The following is a 17,747-nucleotide window of genomic DNA, read 5'->3' on the forward strand; positions in this document are numbered from 1 at the left end:
TTTCCACACTCCCATAGATGTTTACGGATTAAGCATTATGCTAATTGCCTCCACCCAGCAATGTCTTCCTCTGATTTCCTTTTACTTATTCTTGCCCTGCTTCCGTTCTGTGCTTTTTTTCCCCTCCAATCTTTCCTTCCAAGTCCCTCAGGAACAGATTACAGCTGACTCTCATGCCATAGAGAGCAGCCTGGTGATGACTAGAATGGATTTGGAAAAGAAGGCAGTTAGAAAAAGTATTTAGACTTTCCTGAGCTAAATCTTAATACCATCTTCTTGAAGCTACATTTGTCAATGTGAGTGGGTGTGTTTCTCTGTGTATTTGTGTGGTTTGTGACCTGTTCGGAAGTGTCCCTGAGCTAAGGACACACTTACAAAGTCTTAATCAGAAGAGTCTCTCCCTAGGCGCAGTGATCACCCTCTCAAGGGAGTGTATGCTCAGTGAACACATTTGAAGAGAAACTAACCTGCATGCGGCCTTTAGCGTCTTCCACTGAGACTTCACAGAGAACTGAAGTATTCACTCCCTAATCTCTCTGACAGACACAGTCTGCCTCTAAAGTAGACATTAACATTTAAATCTTTTCCAGTCTTTACATGAAAAACAGATGACTTTTAGTGTGTCTGAGCAAGAGAATGAGAGAGGAGAGACATGAGCAGCAAATTTGCTGAAAGCGCTACGCATTACACTTTAATTTTATTTTTAATTTATATTTTATTTTATTATTACAATGTGTATTGGGTGAAATTCGGATCTTCCAAATAGTAGTATTCATAGATATTCCTAATTGTATTTTATTTACAATAAGGGTTTGAAATGAACTTTTTCACTCATCAGCGAGTTTGGCTACTAAATTTTTATGTTACAAGCCATTCAGAACTTCTACTAGCCAAAACAAAAATATCAGAAATAAACCATTTTTATCAAAGTATTATTAAATCTAATTCTGAATCATTGTATTGCTTTCAGCTTTACGACAGTCAGTCACTGTTTGCAGAGCAGCTAGTGCAGCTCTATTATAATAAAAAGCTAGACATTTTTCCACCATTTTTTGAATTTTCAGAATTTATTTTCTATATTTTTTTTTAACGCCTAGACCATTGCTCCAATTTTCATGAAAATTGAACCAGATCATCTTCAGACCATGTTGGGAAAAAAAATGGAATTCAAGTTGATTCGTCAAACCGTTCTCGAATAACGCGTGAACAAATTCTATGAAGAACATGCCAAAATGGATGCGAGGCTGTATCTCTGCAATGCTTTAGCGTATTTAAGGCCCTGATATACTTCAAACGAAATCAAAGAATGAACTGATGTGATATCATTTCAAACAAAATCAGGCGAAAACTAAGTTCGTTTTGTGTTCTTTTTGGAAGTTCGAAACAGCTTGCCAAAGCAAACTTTCAGGAAAAGTTCGCTCCAGCTGCAAAACACCTTCTTACCAAAGCCACTGGAGGGCAAGACTGCAACGTTTAGCCAAAAAAGCATAACGGCTAACGGTAATGCTCCGCCTTTGGCGGTACGCAGGGAAGGAGATCAGAGGCCATTTTTTTAATGGATGAGAGGCTTCACTATGCTGATTAAACAGCTTTTGTGGGGAAATAGCTTATCATTTAATTAATTGAAAATTCTGTTTGCTAATCTTCAGTATGTTTTACACTGAACAATACTTTCGTTGGGAACTATATGTAGATTTTAACTTGATAAAAATGCATTTTTTAAGAGAAGGCAGACTAGGGAATGTTGCGACTGACGTCACTGCCATTACATGGTAGGTTGAGAGGTGCAGCACGTGATTAAGTTAGCCTGTTCTGTTTTCTCCAATGGTAAGAGATACAGACCCTCTCATCTCCCTATAATAATACGATCTCTGTTCTTACTACCATTGGTCCGTGATGATAACGTAATAGGAGGTGTGCGCCGAGGCTCCATCTTCATTCGCGTGGAAGTCTTCTCTGACTTCGACTGCTGAGTTTGTTGAGATAAGATCTCCGTGGGTAAAAACATGAACACTGGATAGCCGCTTTATAGTACAAAATGAAGTTGTGCTTCTGATGAAATGAGGCACTGACATTGTTTTTCATGATTGATACTGTAAAGCTGCTTGCTTTTAAGCAATATTTTGAATAAAGTGCTATATAAATAAACGTGATGTGACTGGAGTGCTAATTTGCAGAGCTCATGCTAACATACCAATGTTGTTATGATCAGACGCTTTTCCAATTTTCTAATTTTTGTTGTGTTTATTTTATTACTGAGAAGAAAGCATACAGCACGTATTTACATATTCCTCTAACCGTCGCTCTCAGCAGTGTGGGCGTCATCAGATGTTCGATTACAGTAGGCTATACTGATGCTCACGCATTTCGAACTTCATTTTACTCCTAAACGAAGAGCGAAAAAGAACTTTGTTTGAAGTATATCGGGGCCTTTAGACCAAATTCGGTGTGTGTTATGACAACCATGACTTGAGGGTACCTGCACAGTTTTGGCACAGTGCCACCTAGTGGTCATTAGATTTGAAAAATTGCTATTTTTGATTACATTATTATATAGGACAGTAATGAAAAAGATTGTGTGTCAAGGCACTTTTATAGTTACATGGGTTTGAACTGTTCTGATTGGTCACCGGATATTTTACTGTAGCCCATGGCAACTTCTGAACAGTTTGACCAAAAATCACAAAACCCTCTTTAGATTCGGTGCAGCATGCCAAATCAAACGATACCCAATTTTCCCATATCAGCCATTTTGAATTTTGTTGTAAAATGCTGTTTTATAAAAACATTAGCGTATTGTTACGAAACTCGGCATGTGTCATCGGCACTATGCCCTGAAGGTACTCAAAAAGGTTTGAGACAGCACCACCTTGGGGTCAAAAATTATAATGAAATTTCTAAAAATGCTAATAGTTTTTGATTAATTTTGCCTATTGTAATGAAACTGGTCTTAATAGATTTATTGGGTCATGTCGAGAACATGGATAACAATTTTGCCATAGTCAGCCGAAATTCCTGTCTACCATTTTGATTTTCTTTTAAATCCGTCTTTTTCAAACTCATCCTAGACATTCCTCTGATTTTCACCAAATTCGAGTCATTCGATCATCTTCAGACCATGCCGGCGAAAAGTTACAGATTTTGTGTTGAGATAGACAAAATCGTTTTCGTATATCGGCTCAATAAATTTGATGGCGTGAGGCAAATTGCATCTGGAAAGATTTGACATATTAACACCAAACTTGTGTGTAATTTTCACCCAACATTGACCACACAATCAATTTTGTGTCAGCGCCACCTATTGGTCAAAGGTAATAAGCAATTATGTCACATTACTATTATTTTATATATTTCTTGAGTATTGAATGGAATTGAGAACAGGGGCTCAAAATTATAAATAAATATTTTTATGTTTCTAAAGCTGTGTACATAAGTGATTCTGTCAGCACGCCAATGTTGTATGTTTCAATGTATATCCAAAAGTACAAAAATGCGTGCATAAACATTACGTATGAATGCTAATTAGCTTGGTCTATGTTTTTTGTTAGCTGGAAATATTTCCTATTCAACCCTATTTAATACTGAATAAAAATACATTTAAATGCAGTATTTGTTTCAGCTCTGTGTGCCATCTTGAATGAAAATTATTTGCACTATAAAAGATATGCAAAGCTGCTTCACTGCATTTTCATGCCTATGATGTCTAAAATTTCCCTCTAGGTAGGAAGCTCAATATAGTGTTTGACACAAAACCTGTCTGTTCAGTGAAACTTTTGGTAAATTACTGAATTAGGGGCTTATGAATGTTTGTATATTAGTGCTATATAATGCTTTCTGTATTCTACTGTAGTCATGAAGTGAAGTCCATATAACAGCAGGGGTTTAGTGCTGTGTTTTAACAGACTGATTAAAATGGAAGAGGTCTGTCCTCTCTGCCAGTGCAGTCTCCATCCTTCACTGGACATGCACTATTAAAATGAAAGCGTTCACATTTGCCAAAAAGGAAATACGTTCGTTTATGCCCTACCCTTGAGTAAGACCCAAAATTTCTTCAAAGACATCACAAAGACTGCAGCAGTAACTTTTTTAATGTGCAGACACATACATACACACATACATATTTATTTTTCAGTAACAGAAACTTTCTGTTGACTTGTTTATGTTTGGCAACAATTCTTTTAACCTTTAAAGATGGAGTGTGTAGCTTTTCATTTCTTAAACAACCATGTAGGAAGACACATCATGGCCATATTCCAGGATGACAATGTCAAGATTCATCAGGGTTAAAACTGTGAAAGAATGGTTCAGAGAGCATGAAGAATCATTTTCACACATGAATTAGCACCTCTGAGTCCAGACCTTAATTTCATTGAAAGACTTTGGGATGTGCTGAGGAGACTTTACAGAGTGCTCACCTCACAACATTTATTTCCATCAAGAGGTGCATCATTTTTTGGTCAAGATCTTGTATTGACAATGCAAGAGGTGAGCACTCTGTAAAGTCTACTCTGAGGTGCCAGTTTATATGTGAAAATGATTCTTCATGCTCTCTGAACCATTCTTTCACAGTTTTAGACCTGGTGAATTGTTGCCAAACATAAAACATGCTAAACATAATAATCACTGTAATAACAATCCATTCTTAAGTATTTGCCTATTAAAATCCAAACAGCGACTTTTTTTTTTTTTTGTGGCCGGGCAGTGTATATATATATATATATATATATATATATATATATATATATATATATATATATATATATATATATATATATATATATATGTAACGGTTCATAGATGTGGGAAGAAGGAGGCGGGAACCGGCGAACATTCAACGTAACTTTAATTCAAAATAAACAAAGAACAAAACGAAAGTAATGCCGGCAGACCCTCGCGGACGTCTGCCGGCCACACAAACATAATAAAACGTAAAATAAAGTCCAGGCCTGGTCCTCTCTCGTCCTCCACGGTCGTCGCTCCTCCTTTTATGCTCCCGGAGCTCCTCCGTGAGAGACTCAAGGCCGGTGCGCCTCCCAGGTGTAGCTCGTTAACTCTCGCGCCACCGGCCTCGCGCCGTTCCTTCACGGCTCTCGCCCGCCCTGGTCGCCACAATATACAAAGGAGAAAACTGACAAACAGGCTTTCAGGTTCTCAGGCTTTTTCAGGTTCTCACGCAAACATTTCAGGTTCTCAGTTGACTATAATCACCTCTGACAGACTGGACAACCTGGTTACATCATGTTAGTGATTTGGAAAAAAATTAAATTGCTACATGTAACGTCATGGTCATCTCTTAGTTTTCTGTGTATCTTTGTCCTTTCCCAGATGTTTTGCATGTCTTTGGCTCTTCTCTGTCCAGCATCACCACTGGATGTCATAGTCATAACTCTGCTGATTAAAATGGCTTTGACTCAGTGCCTAGAAAGAAAATCCTCCACCGCATCAATAAGTGCTCTGGCGGCGGAGCAACACGCAAATAGAGGCGTCACAGGCCATGACTAATTCAAACTTGCTGTGGGTTATAAAACCTTATTATAACACTGATTTGAATTAGGCTGCTGGTGAAGGAATCAGAGCCCCATTCAACCTGTGTGCATACTGCTGGTGCTCAGATAGCTAAATGTTTCCCCACTGAACTGAGGCACCGAAGGAGAAAAGCACGAGCGAGGTATTAAAATCAGTATTCACAACTTGTTTTAAAGGGTGTTTTTAGAGCATTCCTGTCCTTTAAAAAGCGGTAAAAAGCTGCTGACGCAAGTCAGTTTCTTGGTTTTCTGTCTAAGTTGAATGAATTTTGTTTTTATCAGCTCAGACATGAATATGAGGGGAAATGTGATGAATTGAGTGTGAAAAAAGGGAGAGGAATAGAGGTGGGGCATATAAATAAAGTGAGGAAATTTATTTTGTATTCCAGGTGACATTTGAGAGACAGATGGACGATTTAAGACCAATAGTGGCGAGCAGAATTTGTTTTTAATTTACCTTGTCCTCCTTGCCTGATTCTATCAGGGTTTGTCATTCTTCAAAATGGAAGAATTGGCTCCCTTCTAATTTGAATTGAACTGTCTCTGTCTGTCTGTCTGTCTTTATATTGTTCTTTTGCTCTGTCTATCCATCCGTCAGTCCTTCTACCTATCGCTCATTTGTTCTATTTATCGTTCTATCGTTCTATCTATCATTCCACTTAACATTATATCATTCTATTGATTGTTCTACCATTCATTATTCTTTGTAAGGCCTGTAACGGGCAAACTGTGCTTTTCTAGTTCAAAAATATAGCTATGTGAACTTTGCATATTTCATTCTTCACAATTATCAAATTTGAATTGCAATCCTGCGCCTGGTTTGCTTCCTCAATTCAAATTCAGGAACTGAATTGTTATGTAAAAGGCATTCTGAATTCAATTTTGAATGCCACACAGCACTTGATATAGGCATGTATATTAAAAGACTCATATAGCCTTTTAATACTTTGATAAAAACTGTAAGACTTGGGTTTGTAGCATTTATAATGGTTCACAACACTGTATCCAGTGTTTTATTTAGTTAATATCTGTTACTTTAAGTGGCATGTGTGTTTGTGGTACAGAGTGTAAATAAGGACTCGCTCTTGCACTCTCTCTCTCTCTCTCTCTCTCTCTTTCTCTCTCTATCACTCTCTCTGTCTCATCTGTCGCTTTAAGGAAGCATGAGGCAGGTTTAATTTTTTAACGCTCCCGACCACGACGGCACCCAACGAGGAGAGAGAGAGAACAGAAAAGGGGGAGGGAAAAGAGGAATGAGAGGGGTGGGTGTGAGGACATGAAGAGAAGGAGGGCTTTTGAGTGATCAGAAAAGAAGGAGGGTTCTGAGTGACAGAGAGGGAGGGCAGAAAAAGGTAAGGGGAGGGTTTACAAAGAGATGGAAAGAGAGAACGAGGGAGTAAAGCAAAGCATGTTGCCAGTGTTGGCTCCGTAACTCACTGTGAGCGGGGACGGGAGGGAGAGCAAAAAAGAGAGACGGAGAGTCACACATTCACACACTCTCTCAATCACTCTCATACACACACACACACACACACACACACATAAACTCTCTCATTCTCACACATATTCAGAGGTGCCTTGCTAAGGAGACTCAGTTACGCTCGCCTGCAGGGGTGAGAATACTTTCAGCAGTGAAAACAGAAGACAGGAGTGCTGGGACAGCCTAGAAGGGACCTTCTTTAAACGGGACCTTTACAGCATGTGAAGCTGGACGAACAGATATGTGCAGCATCTATCCTTAACATTCCTCCATTTCATCCCTCCATCCGTGCCTCCCTCCCACCTCTCCTCTCAAGTGGTGTGAAGGACACGGAGCTACGGGTTCCTCAGCGCTCGCCGTCTGGTTGCCTTACGGGAGTCTGGGGGAGGCTTGGTGCTCCCCTCCGCTCTCCTGCACTCATTCGTTCATGAATGTCACCTCTGTCTGCAGAAGCCGCTGGAATTTACAAACCCTCTCTCGGGAGCTTGGGGAGAGGGAGAATAGGGGAATGGACTGAGAAGGGAAAGAACTTCCGATTCCTTTCATCGTTATCCATCTGATCACCCACAGATATGAGGTCCAGGGTTGACGACACCAGTTTTTGACTTTTACTCAGCTTGTCTGTCTTTGTTTTTCTATTTTTGCAATCATAGTGTCATGGATGCGATACTTTGGAATCAGGTAATGGAGTTTCACTGAGATTGTCTCAGGATATTGTTGCTTTTCTCCGTAGGATCTGTATTTTTTTTAGCTTGTTCGTTTTGTGCATCCTTCTCTGTTTTACGGGGATCCACTGATATGTGGAACCATACGGATAAAACGATTGGACATTTTATGCCTTTTTTTCTGAACTCTCAAAATGATTTCTGATCCAGGTGAATTCTAAAGATCGATCCCAAACTAAATTGTTGGAGGGACGTGAGAGGCCAGGGATTCTAGGAGCTTGGATCTGCAGGGAATAGAGCTGGACAGAGAGAGGATGGTGCTGCTGTGATGGCTTACTTTTTTTTCAGAATTCCAGTACGACTCCATGGATCATCTGCTGACACTTTTCCAGTCCATATGCTGTGCAACGAGACCTGAAATACAACAAAGAATCCCAAAAACAACAGCTGCCGTTCATCAGGATCACAACATCAGGAATTCTGCGTTCCGGGGACTATTTTGATAGCCAAAGAAACAAATAAAGTTTATTGTGAACTTCACAAGTGTTTTGCCCCTCCCCCTTTTAACCCTCTAAACCAAGACCCTTTTTTGTTCCGCATCCTGCAAGTTGTGACGCATTCTCCCCTTGGTTATTGTGGGAGACCCCGCTGTACTCCAAACATCTGCCGTCTCCTGCTCCTCTTCTAAGTGGCCCTGGGTGATCGGACAGGTGGGCAGCCCACTGACGCCCTCTGCGCCCCAAGGGTGAGCAGGGCACAGCAAAATGGCTGCCCTCGCCAGCTCGCTGATCCGACAGCGCAGGGAAGTCAAGGACCCCCAGGCCAACCGGCAGGTCTCCAACAAACGTAAGCCTTGTCCCAAGAGCAACAAGTCGCTCTGCCAGAAACAAATCCTCATCCTCATCTCCAAAGTCCGGCTTTGCAGCAGTCGAGGAAGAAAGCTGGAAAAAAGACCCGGTGAGTTGTCCAAAACACCCTAAAACCAATCTTCAAATCTGCCAAATTCTGCTCTATTCTAAGTCTGTCCGTTTCCACTGAGTTCAAATAGTGAGGGTGGCATTAGCAAAATGTATAAATAGAACTGACATGGACATAAGAAGTAATCTCTTTGAGTTATGACATGTTGACTGATGAAAGATTGGTTTTGAAGGATCTCTGAGATCATGGTAGTTCACAAATGAGGCAAATGAAATCCTTTTTTGACTGTTCAAAAAGTATGGATTGATCAAAACTAAACCAATCGGGGTTCTCCTTGCTTTTGGCATGACATTTACCAAATTAAATAAATCATTTACTCACCAGCATGTCAATGTATGGCTTTCTTTTGTCTGTAGAACTCAAAAGAAGATATTTTGACAAGGTTCAGTCCTTTTTTTTGTCCATTCAATGAAAGTCTGTTGAAACAGTTGAAACATTGTTCAAAATATCTTCTTTTGTTTTCCACAGAAGAAAGTAAGTCGTACATGTTGTGAACGAAGTGAGTGCTTGGTTGAACTATCACTTTAAGAATGGACATTTCCACTGTGTGTCATAGTGTGTATGAGTGAATGTTATCCTTGAGACTTTGAAGGTTGACTATTGTCTAGTCTCTCCTGAAGAGCGTTTGTTGATATAGTTGATATCTGAGTCTGGGACCCAGAGGCGCACATGTCACTTTGTAATCGTTCTGATCATTTCGCTGCATGTCTCTGTATGCTTTTGACAACACCTGTTCATTTACGATCACCGATGAACCCGATACACGCTGCGATCCTATGCATGCACATAAAAACGTCACAGCCTCATTTACGAGCGGTTCCAGTCTTTCCCTCCCCTTTGTCTCCCAACCCACCGCTAGAGATCATGTGTTTGTGAAGGTATTTGCGTTCCTTTGTGTGGGGGTCATATGTTTACATAATTAACCCCTAATGAGACATTTACCCTATCTGAATAAATCATTTAACTGAAGAGGCAGGTACAGGACTTGAGGCTTTTATTTTAGGATATCTTGAGAGAACAGATGTGCAAAAGAATCACATCAAACTGTTTTTGTGTGTGTCTTAATCTTTCCTGAGGGATCATGATGCATTTTGCAAAGACGTTCCCCCCCTTTGAGTACAGTAAAGTAAGCTTTATGAAAAGTTTAATTTTATATAAATGTGTATTTTTATTTATGAAACAAAAGCATAATTTTGCCCCTACATAATTTTATAGATTTTTTTCTGTGGAAACACATACTGTAGAGTTTGATAAAGTGGACAAATGCTAAATTGACACCTACATTTTTTCATTTAGCAGATGCTTTTTTCCCAAAGTGACTATCCCAAGAATTCTGTCTTAAGAGTCACAATATTAAGTATAAACTACATTATAAAATCTAGAGCAGACGTTAAAATTATTCATAAAAAAATATAAGGTATAGGAAGTGTTTATGGTTGAATGAATATGATTATGCAGCATGCATCTGACTCAATATAATTTCAGTTTGTTTTATTCATTTTGTTGTTTTTTAAATTGCTTTTGTTTTTTCAAATACTTTTTTTTTTAAATTGTCTATATAGTTTTTAATTCTTAATTCAGTTTTACTTTTTTTTAGTACATCAAGTTAAAGATACCATAGCTCCCAGTGCATATTTACCTTTATAAATACCTTTATGAAATAAATTATGTTTTAAATGAAAAAAAAAAAGTTAAAAAGTTAAATAGAGAAAAATGCAATGATAGTAAAAACAAATTGATACTTTTAAATAGTAAACAAAAACCTCCAGGAGGTGGCGGTAAGTCACTGTCTTTATAAGTGAGTCATCGAGTCATTCATTCATTCATTCAGTAACGAAGCAAGTGGCTGTATTTATGAATGAGTCGTTGAATCAATGACTCTCACGATTTGTTTAAAGCTGCAGATTTTTTCAGGAGAACAAAGACTTTATACACAGTCTTAAAGGGACTTTGCTGGAGATGAACAACAGTTCTCCTGTGGCATTCGTTGGAACTATTATTTTGTTGCAAAATAGAGCAAACAATACTGACAGGACTGACTGTGTTTTAAATGTGCATCACTTAATATCACCTTTCTGTTTGTTGAACTGTTATATAAAATAAATGTCACATTTGCGATCATGTGGATATTTGGGAATGCATTATTGCTTGTATGATAAATGATCGACATTAAAAAGAAGAACAAAGGGTATGTTTTTATATTCAAGAGAGTTCGAGTTTTAAATCGATCTCAATGCACAGTCTGTCTATAGGCTATTTGTTTTTCATGCAGGTAAGTGCTACATCCACACTTTTATATTGCCAAAAACGGCAGTAATGTAGCACGATCTGCTAAGGCAGAAGACTCTGCACACAGCCTATCATATGCACGCTGCTTGCGTGGATGCAGTCAGTTTTGACCGCAAAAGATGAGGTAGGTTTGATTGGATGTTATGTATTTATGGCATTTTGCCTACTTGAAATACATACTCGGTTTTAATGTTATTTTAAAGAGGTCATGAACTGCCTTGGTTTATTGTTTTATAATGTTTCCTGGGGTGCACTTATAATGTTAGTATGCTTTTTACATCTAAAATTGTCATAATTTATAAATAAAAGGCATTTTTCCTACCCTGATTTTAGCCCTCTGATTTGAACGCTCTGTTTTAAGGGGCGTGTCTGCTGTGAGACTTCAGTGTAAACGCTCACTGCTGTGATTGGCTGACATCTTTGCATATCTAAATATCCAAGTATTACTCTCTCTTTTAGTGCGTTTTTACTATTACAGCTCTAAGGTTAACTAATCGTGAAAAGCGTTGCATTACATTTAGATCTATGGCATTATATTCAGATCGTGGCATGAAAGGTTGCAGAGATGAACACTGTAGTCGATCACAGACATGTTGTTGAGCACATGAAAGCAGTGATGATCTCGTCATTGCAACTCAATTTCTGCACACTAACAAATGCTTTCATCTTCACTAACAGTGCAAACGCGATATAACTAAAAGATCATCAGACTGTACATGAATCATTAATATCAGATCAGGCATTAGAATTAACACAGTTACTCACATGTTGTCGCATTACTGTCGAGTCCAGGCACTGCACAATATTTTGTAATCCTCAACGGCATGTTTATTGCTTGGTAGCTCGATCTGGTTTAGCACCACATAGGCCTATGTTACTTAGGCTATGTTACCTATTCTATTGCATGTCATGTGCTAATGGTGGGCGGGGCTAAACAGGCAGGGATGAAGAAGGCGTTGATCTTCTTCTGCGGAGGAGGTGCTTGCTGCCCTTTGTCGTCATAGATCCCCACTTTGTAAATCCTGTCGTTTTCTGGGTCTGGTGTCAATTAAAGCTTTTATTGGACTAACAAGGAAGTTTTCAGCTCTAAAACTTACAGGATATTCTTATAGTATGATGACCTCTTATATGTCAAAAGCTCAAGGAAAATTTGATTTCTCAGTTCATCACCCCTTTAAGGAAGCGTAGAATGATATAAATGGAAAAACTTTTCAAAAAATTTTTGTTTGCATACCCCCTCTTTCACCACTCGTACCTCTAGGGGTACGCATACCCCAGTTTGGGAACCACTGCATTATGATAAACCTATTATAAGTGTTTATATTTTAGACCTGTCTGGATGGTTTTCATGGGAAATTGTGTACATACGTCACTCGCATGTGTGTATCTTGTCATTTCCGTAAATAGAGAAAAGTTGCTCCGGCTACTTTGATGCATGTATGTTGTGGGAGTGGCAGAGGTTAGTTGTCACAACGAGCGAGAAAGGTTGACATGGAGCAGCTAAATCTCCAATCTCCGGGGAATCACTTGTTCTAAACAAACATCAAACAGACCAGATTCTGCTAGCAAAAAGAGAACGCGACAGAGCTTGTAATAAAACCAGAATCAACATTGGCTTGACTTTCCAGATGTACGGATGTTGTAAAAACGTTTTTATTACTCAACAGGTGAGAAAAGTATTTATTGAACAGATTAAATGCAATATGTAGCTCTCTAACAGAGTTCATTGTAAAGAATTATCTATTGTGAAGGGTCATTTTATTATGTTAGTTGTAGCGCTGTGCTTATTTTCAAGGAAGTACCATGTCTATTAATGGGTATAGCTACAGTAACATCTTCAGCGAGTCAGCTTGAGATCCTTTCCATCTACAATGGTTATATCTCTTAAACCTAGTAGTGAATGTTTTATGAGCAGTAGGATAACCATATTCATCCGTACAATCAAGTAGAGATGAAGCACAACCAAAACATGTTCTTCTTCTTCCACAAAAACCTCCATGCAGTTTTGTTTTTTAACCACTAGATTTTTTTTTTTTTTTTTTTAATTTTAGCTTCAGTTATAATAATAACACTTATTTAACTTCATGATCCCTCTGGCTTTCTGGTTAAAACATGGGAAGGGTTTCATCACAGTAAATGGGTAATTTATTTTTTAATGCAAAGTACAGTACTTTGCATGACCTGAAGGAACATTTAATGCAATTTTAAAATAGAACCGTGAGCTTCCCATGGCACATTTTAAACACAGCTAATAATGGTTTGAAGAACTGCCTGGGATTGTGTTTATGTTGCTTATGTAGAAGAACAGGTGAGACCTGGGTAGTATTTCTTCTCACTAGGGTTAATTTTGGACTAGATTAATGATTGCCAACTTGGGGTATCTCGGGAGATACTTAAGCAGGTTGCAGGAAATACTATATTATATCTATATCTATCTATCTATCTATCTATATATATATATATATATATATATATATATATATATATATATATATATATATATATATATATAAGTCTGTTTTCATTTAAAAGTGAAGTAATAATGGTGATTTTTAATAATATCAATAATAATCCTGATGATGGTGTTGATGAAGGGGTATTTGAGCCAAACTGATAGCATTTTGTGGATACATAAAATAAGAAAAGTTTGGAAACACTGAACTAGACTACTCTCAAACATGGACCCATACTATATATTCAGTCGTTCACAAATCCACTCTCCTGAGGGTCCCATCTTTCCTAAGAGCCCAGCTGTGTGTGTGTGTGCCACCAGGGTGGGATATTTATGACACGTGTATCTCAAGTAAATCACAGTAATCGTCATGGAAACCAAAAAAAAATGGTGGCGGTTGGTGGTATTTGGTGCAGTAAAGGAAGAAATGTTTTCTGTCATTTTGGGGTGATATGTATAGTTTGGGCTGTTGCAGTAAAGCTCACATCCTGTGCTTTTGTTATGCTAACGGTGACTGGATGATTTTGCTTGCCTTTTGATGGAGAGGATCAGAGAGAGAGAGCACTTATATAGTGTTACCTCTTCAAAAGCACAGTTTCACCTGTCAGCAAAAAACTAGAGAGAGAGAGAGAGAGCTGCTTAGTGTGTACTTCATGGAGTGCTGTCTACTTCTGTAGTTCCCTTTTCTGAATAAGAGCATCTTACACAAACTTCAAGCCATCTTTCTTTATATTTCAGCTTTTTGTTTCTGTCTTATTAAATCTGTCATGCCTTGGGTTGTCCACTAAATAAAGTTTCACATGTTTAAATAATTAGTGCAAGGGGTCAAATTGAGGGGAATTTTACATGTAAATCAGTAACTGTGGAGCATTTCTTTGGCCAATTTAGTCTCAGTAAGGTAAAATACTTTAATTGGAGAGAATGTGCAAAAAAGTTACCTTTATTAGTACCTTATTTGTGGAACATTACAATTGAATACACTCACCGGCCACTTTATTAGGTACACCTGTTCAACTGCTTGTTAATGCAAATATCTAATCAGCCAATCACATGGTAGAAACTCAGTGCATTTAGGCATGTACTGTAGACATGCTCTTTTTGTGACGAAAAAGCGTGTAGCAGAAGAGTAGGCAAGTTTTGGGACATACTACTTCATCATAATTGCGTCTTTAATGGACCGCTCTGTATCTTAATAAAGTGCATCCTGTCACCGTTTAAACTGCCCTGTCAATCATCTTGTCACAGTTAAAATCCTCCATATTCAATTTAATTTTATTTCCTACAATTTCAGCAAGAAATGTAGTTGATCTGCCAGTCATGAGTCTTTCATGCGGAGAACTCTCCTTGTGTTTTCAATTTGCATAATAATGCATTTAAAAGTCAATGACCAAACATACCATTACAAAAGTTCACAATGCTGGTTCGAGACCTGTTTGAGCTGAGAGAAAGGCAACAGTAACTTAAATAACCACTCGTTACAACCGAGGTCTGCAGAAGAGCATCTCTGAATGCACAACATAATGAACCTTGACGCAGATGGGCCGCAGCAGCAGAAGACCACACCAGGTGCCACTACTGTCAGCTACGAACAGGAAACTGAGGCTTCAATTCACAGGCTCACCAAAATTGGACAATAGAGGATTGGAAAAACTTTGCCTGGCCTGATGAGTCTGGATTTCTGCTGCAACATTCAGATGGTAGGTCAATTTGGCTTAAACAAAATGAAAGTATGGATCCATCCTGCCTTGTATCAACGGTTCAGGCTGCTGCTGCTGGTAGTGTAATGGTGTAGGATTATTTTCTTGGCACACTTTGGGCCCCTTAGTATCAATTGAGCATCCTTTAATGCTACAGCCTACCTGAGTATTGTAGATGACCATGCCCATCCTTTTATGACCACAGTGGACCCATCTTCTGATGGCTACTTCCAGCAGGATAACGTGCTGTCACAGAGATCAAATCATCTCGAACTGGTTTCTTGAACATGACAATGAGTTCTCTATACTCAAGTGGCCTCACAGTCACCAGATCTCAATCCAGTAGAGCACCTTTGGAATGTAATGGAACGGGAGATTTGCATCATGGGTGTGCAGCTGACAAATCTGACAAAGCATGATGCTATCATGGCAATATGGGCCAAAATCTCTGAGGAATGTTTCCAGCACCTTTTTGAATCAATGGCACAAATAAGGCAGTTCTTTAAGGCAAAAGGGGGTCCAACCCATTACTAGCAAGATGTACCTAACAAAGTGACTGATAAATAAATGGATGGATGGATGGATGTGACCCCTTCAGTACTGGTACTGAAAGCTGATATATATATATATATATATATATATATATATATATATATATATATATATATATATATATATATATATATAGGTCTATTTAGATCTTTTAATCTAAATAGAGTTTAGAATCTCATGATTTTGACTATGACTGATTAAATCTGCATCAGTTTTCCTGAAGTGTTGTGTCAAGTGAGATTAACAGAAATTAATGACCACCGATGGCCACCGATCACCAATAACAAAAGCCCACTCAGCATTTAACAAGGTCATCCGCATCCCCCCCATCCAAACACTGCAGCAGAACACACACACACATCTTGAGCTGTGAGTTCATTTGTCACTTTTAAATAGTGAAAGGGATTTTAATCAGGAAACTGTAATGATGCAAAGTGTCCTAATCAGAGACTCATCGCACACACTCTCACACACATACATACACACATTCTTCACCCACAGGACAAGCTAAGCATGATGCTTTTGTAAAGATTATCCTTTTAGCTCAAGTGTGTGTGTGTGTGTGTTAGGCGACAGGAGGACAACTAGCAATTGATAACGGATATTTGTATGCGTTGCGGTGTTTGCAGATCGTTGGAGCACTTCATTGTTACTGGGTGATTCATTCGTCCGCACAGTCTGCCTCTTATTAACACCCTCTGATTCATCAATAACACTCTCCTGTCCTGCTCTCCTCTTTTCATTCATCTTTTTTTCCAACACTATCCATTACAATTCCTAATCTCACCCAGGACCGTTGCCACACTCTCCTTCTTTCTCATTATCTTAGTGTGTAGCATCTCTTCTTATTGTGTGCCTGTCCTCTTATTCATGCTCTCCTGTGTTTTCTCTCTCCACATTCTTTCAAGTCTAAAGTTGTAATGATGTCGACTGGGTAGGGCTGTTTGTCTCGTGTTGACAGTGGCACAGACAGTCATTGTGAGTGTATAATGGGGAAGTTGTCTGCACTGTTTCTGGGCTATTGTCCTGCTGTTATGGGGCAACTGTAGACTACTGCCTTCAAGCTCAGTCCACTGTGTGTGTGTATGTGGATATAATTCTTTCTGTTTGGCTGTTTGCAGCCCAGGTGACATGTATTCACCTATTGTGTTTCTTCTTTTTTTTTTTTTTACTGCATTGTGTGCTCACAGATTAACAGCTTTACTATAATGAAGTGTTTTGTTGGTCTGTTTTTGGCTAAAGGGGTGCTTGGTCATCATATTTTTATATGTTTTATATGGATGGTAATACTTTACAATAAGGTTCATTAGTTAACATTAGTTAACTACATTATTTAAAGGTGTTAAAGAGGATCTTTTCGTCGACTGAGAAGCCAGAGACTGTTAGTGAGTTTTTGAATGAGCGCATGCGTAAGAACAACCCCCCTCCTTCACAGCTCATTTCGAGGGAACGCCTCCCAAAACTCGTGCACGAGTATTGGAACACGAGTGTTTACCACCGGCATTCGCTGTATCGTGTTAGTGGATTCATCATGTCAGATTCACCGCAGGTAACTCATAATCTGCAGTTGTTACTCCTGTCTCCTGACAAAAACATTGCATGCGGCGCCTGTGGAGTGTGGAAAGTTACTGGAGCGCGCAGCCGCGCACGTCTCGCACAAGGAACGTCATGGCAGTGATTGACAAGCCAGAGGGCCAATCGTTTACGTGATGATCGCGCAAACGATTGGCTGATGTTTTTAAGGCCCTACCTCGTGCACAGATGATGTATATTAATATTATTCCTTTCAGTGCACCTAACAAATAGTCTTTTAACAGTTAGTAAAGACAGTTTCAAGTATTATTGCAAAAATGTATAAAACAAAACATCCTCTTTAGCACCTTTAATGTATTAACTGACATGAACTAACAATGAGGAATATATTTTTACAGCATTTATTAAACTTTGTTAATTAATGAAAATGTTCATGTTTATGTTAGTTCGCTGTGCATTAAATAATGTTGGAGGACTTTTTTACGTTCAACTTTCTTTAACATGTAATATTGCCGTTTGAGCATGAAAAAAGCTCTGCAAAGTTATAAAGCACAAAGTCACTCCAAAGGGAGTTCT

At 38.7% G+C, this 17,747-nt stretch overlaps 1 protein-coding gene across 1 annotated transcript in view; it reads left to right on the plus strand.

The window, feature by feature from the left end:
• The first annotated feature begins 5,054 nt into the window (after positions 1–5,054).
• The window catches only part of fgf11a (fibroblast growth factor 11a), a 102,235-nt gene continuing 89,542 nt past the window's right edge, over positions 5,055–17,747 (plus strand). Inside the window, exon 1 of the mRNA XM_048185897.1 lies at positions 5,055–8,627. Within this exon, the coding sequence (XP_048041854.1) occupies positions 8,435–8,627 (193 nt within the window). The 5' untranslated portion in view covers positions 5,055–8,434. The remainder of the gene's footprint in view (positions 8,628–17,747) is intronic.

The sequence above is a fragment of the Megalobrama amblycephala genome, linkage group LG3 (assembly GCF_018812025.1).
Source record: "Megalobrama amblycephala isolate DHTTF-2021 linkage group LG3, ASM1881202v1, whole genome shotgun sequence".
NCBI classification, from domain to species: Eukaryota; Metazoa; Chordata; class Actinopteri; order Cypriniformes; family Xenocyprididae; genus Megalobrama; species Megalobrama amblycephala.